Source organism: Agrilus planipennis, unplaced genomic scaffold (assembly GCF_000699045.2).
Source record: "Agrilus planipennis isolate EAB-ADULT unplaced genomic scaffold, Apla_2.0 scaffold379, whole genome shotgun sequence".
Classification (NCBI taxonomy): domain Eukaryota; kingdom Metazoa; phylum Arthropoda; class Insecta; order Coleoptera; family Buprestidae; genus Agrilus; species Agrilus planipennis.
The window spans coordinates 58,990-66,399 of NW_020439338.1; the positions used below are offsets into that span (position 1 = coordinate 58,990).

Genomic DNA, 7,410 nt, shown 5'->3' on the forward strand with positions numbered 1-7,410 from the left:
GACCCATTTGATTGACCAATTGATCAAGAATTATTTGATATTGTTACCAAACACATGATCCACGGGCCGTGCGGTGCTTTCAACATGACGTCACCATGCATGGAAAATGGAAAATGTAAGAAAATTTTGCCAAAGCCGCGTACGAATGACACTATCACGGATATTGACGGTTATCCAATGTATCGCCGCAGAAATACTGAGAATGGTGGCCACACATTCACAATACGAATTTTACAAATCAAGTTGAACTTGATAATCAGTGGGTGGTACCATACTCACCATTACCTACAAAAATTTATAAGGCTCAAATCAATGTTGAGCTTTGCAGTTCTGTAAAATCAATTCAGTACATTTGTAAATATGTAAATAAAGGCAGTGATGTGGCTATATTTGAAGTACAGAATGTGAATAAAAATGACGAAATAGCACGATACCAAATTGGTAGGTATATTTGCAGCAACGAAGCTATTTGGCATATTCTTAGCTTTCCATTACACGAAAGAGACCCTTCTGTTCAGCACCTAGCAATACATCTTGAAAACGGTCAACGTGTATACTTCACTGAAGAAAATGTTCTCCAAAGGGCGCTTGAGGCTCCAAAAACGACACTAACTGAATTTTTTACATTGTGTCAAAAATCTGCTATTTTTGGCCAATTCGCAAAAACATTGATATATACTGATGTTCCACGTTATTTCATATTGAACAAATCCGGTAAAAAATGGGAACCACGAAAACAAGGAAAACCACATCCTTCCATCACCGGCATATTAAAAGCTAAGACATTGGGGCGACTTTACACAGTAAGGTGGGTGACCCAAATAAAGCCTATGTCCTAATAAGGCCTATTGTCTAAATTTCCCGCTTAACGATTTCAAATGGTCGCCAATGTTTGTAGATGTGTGCAGAGTAAAGAGTAAGTATTTTTATTATTATTTGTACACGGTGTGTTGTGTTTTGTCTATAGGATAATTATACGTGTAGCCATCTTCTCACATAAGTGAAAAAGCTGTAATATCGGTGTATTCCATATAATTGTTGTTTTGTTTACCCATGTGCCATGCCCTAATAGAGCCTACAAAAAAAATGTATAGGCCTTATAACGGCACAGGTACAGGCCTTATTAGGACAATGTTTTATGTCAGTTAGAAAAGTATCACAGTAAAGTAGTAAACCCTTGTTTTGAGTAACACCATGGAAAACGAATCACCAGCTTCTACCACAAGCAAAAAAAGGGCTCAATGGACTTCGCAACAGATGGAAAATGCTGTTAAAATGGTACAAAGAGGTAAATTATCTACATATGCTGCTGCAGCCAGATACAATATCCCAAGAAGAACGCTACGCAACCATCTAGCGAGTGAGTCGACTACACGAAAGCTAGGTCGGTCGGCTATATTGACTACAGAACAAGAAGCTGGACTTGTCAGAAGAATCATACGTTTGGCTGATGTTGGAGTTCCGTTGACATCAAAGATGTTGCGCATACAGGCTTTTTCATTCTGTAAAATTAAGAAAATTCCAAACACTTTCAATGATGCCAAAAACGCCGCGGGGAAAAAATGGTTGAGGTTATTTCTCAAACGACACCCTGAATTAGCACGTCGTAAAGCACAGATTATGAATTCAGCTCGTGCTCAAAAATTAAATAAAGATATTGTTAGCGATCACTTTTCCAAATACAAAAGTGTGCTGGATAGACTTGGAATTGAACATAAACCTGAAAGCATTTACAACATCGATAAAAAAAATTGTCGCATATCTTTGCACCATCAGCAGGAAGTTCTGATAGCCAAAGGGAGAAAAAGAGTTCATCAAATAGCGAATGAGCATGCTGAAAGTGTGACTGTGGTAGGCTGCGGAAATGCTATAGGATCAGTTATTCCGCCTATGATATTGTTCAAAGGCAAGAGACTAAAGCCAGAATTCCAAGACAATTTACCTCCAGGCTCTCTGGTGAAGATGACGCCAAAAGGAAGCATGACGACAGAAACTTTCATAGAGTTTATTAATCATTTGCATAAATACAGAACATCAGGGTCATGTCTCCTCATATTTGATGGTGCAAAATACCACCTGGACTTTACTATTGTCGAGGAAGCTGAGAAATGTGGCATTACTTTGTACTGTCTTCCGTCGAATACCACGCACGAGTTACAGCCTATGGATAAATCTGTTTATCGTTCTTTTGAGCACCATTGGAACCAAGAGTTGATTAAATACGTCAGTCAGCATCCCGAACGAACCCTTAATAAGACAAGCTTCAATGTCATTCTCTCACAAGTATGGCCGAAATGTATGACTATTACCAATATCTCCAATGGGTTTCGCGGTACAGGGTTATATCCATATAACCCAGATGCTATTCTTGAAGAGGCGTTTGCGCCCTGTGCGTTATCAGAATTTCGAAATCCTACAAACAGTGACAATATTGCTGTCCTATCTGATGAATCGGGTGAACATGAGATTTCAACTGCAAATGTGGAAGATTCAGATGGGTCAGGCACAGATAGTGAGAATTTGCCACTGACCTTGCTCTTATCAAACAATCCGAATGCTGTGACTCCACAGAAGACGTGTGAGATTCATGAATTTTAACTAACTCCTAAGTTTAAAGTTGTAGCGACTGCTCCACNATTAAATACGTCAGTCAGCATCCTGAACGAACCCTTAACAAGACAAGCTTCAATGTCATTCTCTCACAAGTATGGCCGAAATGTATGACTATTACCAATATCTCCAATGGGTTTCGCGCTACAGGGTTATATCCATATAACCCAGATGCTATTCTTGAAGAGGCGTTTGCGCCCTCTGCGTTATCAGAATTTCGAAATCCTACAAACAGTGACAATATTGCTGTCCTATCTGATGAATCGGGTGAACATGAGATTTCAACTGCAAATGTGGAAGATTCAGATCGGTCAGGCACAGATAGTGAGAATTTGCCACTGACCTTGCTCTTATCAAACAATCCGAATGCTGTGACTCCACAGAAGACGTGTGAGATTCATGAATTTTAACTAACTCCTAAGTTTAAAGTTGTAGCGACTGCTCCACGCAAGAAGTCTCTGAATTACAGGGCTCAAGAGGTAACAAAAGTTTTGTTTGGTGACAGTGCTACGAATTCCACATCACAGATTACTGTACCATCGTCAAGAGTAGAAGATGTTCCTGGTACTTCATCCATGATAAAGATTAATACAAGGACGCCAAAATCAGCGTCAGTTATTGCAACGCGAAACCGAACCTCAGTAAAGACTGCTTCTTTGACAGCAGATAAGCTTACGGAATCTAAACTAAAACGTCACGATAATAAACCTTCTTGGTACTGTCCAGCTTGTAAAGAAGATCGAGTTGATGATATGCGACAATGTCTTACTTGTGGCGTTTGGTATCATGAGGTGTGTGTTGGACTCACACCCGCTGATAAAATATTTTACTGTTCAGGAGATTGTCTAAAAAAAAAAGATTTGATCTAAAATGATGAAAAATAATTAATGGGATCTCATTAGATTTAATTAGTAAGTATTGAAAACGGTTTGTATTCAGTAAAAAGTTGAATGTTTACTTGTTTTTATTAAGGCTTTATTAAGTCACAGGGTTCCCAATAAGGCCAAAGTGGCATTTTAGTTATTTGTGTTCACGAAAGTGTGATTTTTATTTTTAAAGCAATTTTGTTTCATTCATTACAAAGTTTAATAAATAAATATCACTATTTCAAATTACCAGTGAATTGTTATTATAAACCCGCTAGTTAGTTAATAAAAAAATTAAGGTAGGCCCTATTTGGGTCATACACCTTACATCCAAAGCAACGTGAGTGCTTCTATTTACGTTTATTATTGGTGAATGTTCCAGGACCAACGTCTTTTGAATTTCTGCGCACAGTTAAAGGTCGAGTATTCAATACATACCAAGATGCATGTCGTAAACTGCAATTACTAGAAGACGATAACCATTGGGACTTAACGCTTGCTGATGCCGCATTGACATCAACGCCCAATAACATTCGTCAGCTGTTTGCAATTATTTTGACGACATGTTATCCATCGCAAGCACAAACTCATTTCTAACTAATTTCAAATTTACCACTTCATCGTTATGATATGCCATCACCTGATCGCCCACCGACTTAGTCAACACCGATTTACAATGAGAAAAACAATATGACCATGGTAATTTAGCAACAATTATCGCGAACAGCGAGCCATTACTGACAGCAGAACAAAAAATTATTTATGATCGGATTGTGCTGCTTAACAAGGCGGTTTGTTTTTTCTTGGACGCACCAGGTGGAACCGGTAAGACATTTTTAATATCGTTGATTCTTGCCAAAATACAGTCACAACAGAAAATTGCATTGGCAGTTGCATCGTCAGGCATTGCGGCTACTTTGCTAGATGGTGGGCGAACGGCACATTCAACATTCAAGCTGGCATTGGACATTCATAATAAACCAAATGTAAAATTAACATAAAAAAGAATAGCGGAATAGCTGCAGTGTTGCGGAAGAGTTCAATTATAATTTGGGATGAGTGCACAATGGCTCACAAATATTCACTCGAAGCATTGCATAGAACTATGCAAGATTTAAACGGCAAATAAATTTTAAATTTAATTCTTCTGTATTGTTTTCTGCTTTACATCAACTGTACGAAAATTTTGATCAATTGTGTTCAAAGTCCTTCCCCTTCAAATCCCAAACAAGTAAATTTTTATNAGATTTAAACGGCAAATAAATTTTAAATTTAATTCTTCTGTATTGTTTTTTGCTTTACATCAACTGTACGAAAATTTTGATCAATTGTGTTCAAAGTCCTTCCCCTTCAAATCCCAAACAAGTAAATTTTTATACCAGCTTTAACGTTTCCGCCTCCGTTCGTAAATAATAATTTCATTGTAATAAGGGGTAACGTTGGTAGAAAATCAGTCATGAAGGTCGCCATGGTTTTTTACAAATGGCATCTATGTAAAAAAGCATGGTGGTGCCCATATCTGATGTTCTCCTACCGTTCCCCTTAAATAGTTTACAACAATGTAATATGACAAAAACGTTAGCCACAGCAACACGTGGCCGGGTCAGTTAGTAGAATATATAGAAGAAGCTAATATCCTTTCCACGTATCAATCCGATTTTAGAAGAGGGTACAACTGTGGAACTGCATTTAAATATGTATTGCATGAATGGCAAAAACAATGTGATAATAAACACAACACAATTATTGTCTACTTAGACTTAAAGAGAGCTTTCGAAACGATTGACAGGGAGATATTATTAAAAAAATTGGCAAAATACAACATAAAATGCATGGTTTTATGATGATTGGAAAATTATCTAACAGGTAGGCAGCAAAATGTTAAGTGTGGTGATCTTATTTCAACAAATAAAAGTATTGATTATGGCGTACCTCAAGGTAGTATAATTCGACCACTGCTATTCATATTGTACATCAATGACATTGTGGAAACCACTAATTTAAGCAAAATCCATATGTTTGCAGATGACACAATATTATATTACTTAAGTAACGAACCGAACCAACATTGAATTTTCTGTTTTTGATTTTCATACAACATTAGACGCATTAATTAGTCATGCTGACTTGACTAAAAAGAATGCAATTATAAATTATTCCAACAATACTTTGACTACCAAACACACACAAATCCATATCCATGAGAGACGAGATAAAATTTTAACAAATACCAGTTGTAAAATACCAGTTAATTTACACAAAGAATCTTGTGTTATACTTGACCATGAAAAAATTGTATCAACTATCTTCAATGTAGATAACGGTTTTGCTGATTTACAATGTATCAGTAATATTCACATTAGTGAGACTATGGATGTAGATACCCTTGATAAATACATTTACTTAGACAAAGTCCCAAACGATGACATTTTAAATTGCAACGTAATTAAATAACTAAGATTACATCATAAGAACACAGAAGAAAAAAATAAAATTACAAAACCCTGTAAAGAATTTAATTCAATTTTTAGCGACGATCAACAAAAATTAATCGCGACAACACAAGTAACGCTTCACATCAGGACAATTGACGATTCTGCCGTTTACCAGAAAAATCTCCGTTATCCGCAAAAACTAAAAGATGAAATTCAAAAGAAGCAAGTCAAAAAATTGCTCGATGACCGTGTAATGAAGCACTCCATTTCTCGTTATGCTTGTTTGGATAGTTCCAAAAATTATGGATGCTTCAGGAAAAAACAAATGGCGCATGGTTTTCGTTTTTCGCGAAAAAACGACAATAGAAGACAAATACCCTTTACAAAGAAACGAAGATGTTTTAGACTCATTATTACTCTACTCTAGAATCAACTTCCGGCTTTTTACAAATCCCTCTCCACAAAAACAGTACTGAAAAACTGTTTTTTCCGTAGTCAACGGTCATTACGAGTACGCATGCCGTTTGGACTTAAAAACTCAAAATGTTGAACAATGTACTACGACACTTCTTCTACAAATTTGCTTTTGTTTACATGGACATTGTAATATTTTCAAAATCACCGCATGAACATATAATACATCTAAAGCAAGTTTTTCATAGATTAAAAGACGTAAATTTCTCTAAGTATCTTTAAACAAATCTGAATTTTTAAGAAAAGTTCCCTTTTTAGGACACGTAATCACCACCGAAAGAATAAAAATAAATCCCGACAAAATTACTTCCACTAACAAATTTCCAGTACCCAAAACTGTAAAAGAACTTAAAGCAACTATTACAGAAAATTTATAAAAAATTATTCCAAAATTGTCATTCCCCTTACGCGATGTCTAAAGAAAAATACATCAATTAATGTTAAAGATCCCTCGTATTTGGAGGCTATCAACAAAATTAAAGAATTAATTACAAACGCTCCTGTTTTAGCTTATCCAGATTTTAATAAACATTTTTCTATTACCACTGACGCTAGCGATAAGGCGATAGGTTCCGTAATTTCCCAAGAAGGACACCCCATTGCTTTTTACTCTCGTACACTTAACACGGCTGAAAGAAATTACAGTACTACAGAGAAAGAATTATTGGCTGTAGTAGAATCTTGTAAACATTTTAGGCCCTACATCTACGGTAGAAAATTCACCCTTTATACTGATCATATGCCTTTAGTTTGGTTACAAAACCTAAAAGAACCAAACAGCAGACTAGCCCGCTGGAAAATTAAACTTTCTGAATATAATTTTGAAATTAAACACATAAAAGGTAAAGAAAATCACGTAGCAGACGCACTTTCGCGAATGGAAATAAACGCTCTTGAAGAAGACGATTTTGACATAGATTCATTATTTGCCAACCCCTGTTCGGATCAAGACTTAGACTTTTTATCCCCAGAAGAAGCTGACGAACTTTTATCCCAATTAGCCGAATTAGTTGAACCCAGTAATG

At 36.3% G+C, this 7,410-nt stretch overlaps 1 protein-coding gene across 1 annotated transcript; it reads left to right on the top strand.

The window, feature by feature from the left end:
- The first annotated feature begins 1,194 nt into the window (after positions 1-1,194).
- Positions 1,195-2,598, top strand: LOC112905689 (tigger transposable element-derived protein 1-like). Its single transcript, XM_025978561.1, has one exon. It carries the CDS (start codon positions 1,195-1,197, stop codon positions 2,596-2,598), a length of 1,404 nt encoding a protein of 467 aa, XP_025834346.1.
- Positions 2,599-7,410: the final 4,812 nt, after the last annotated feature.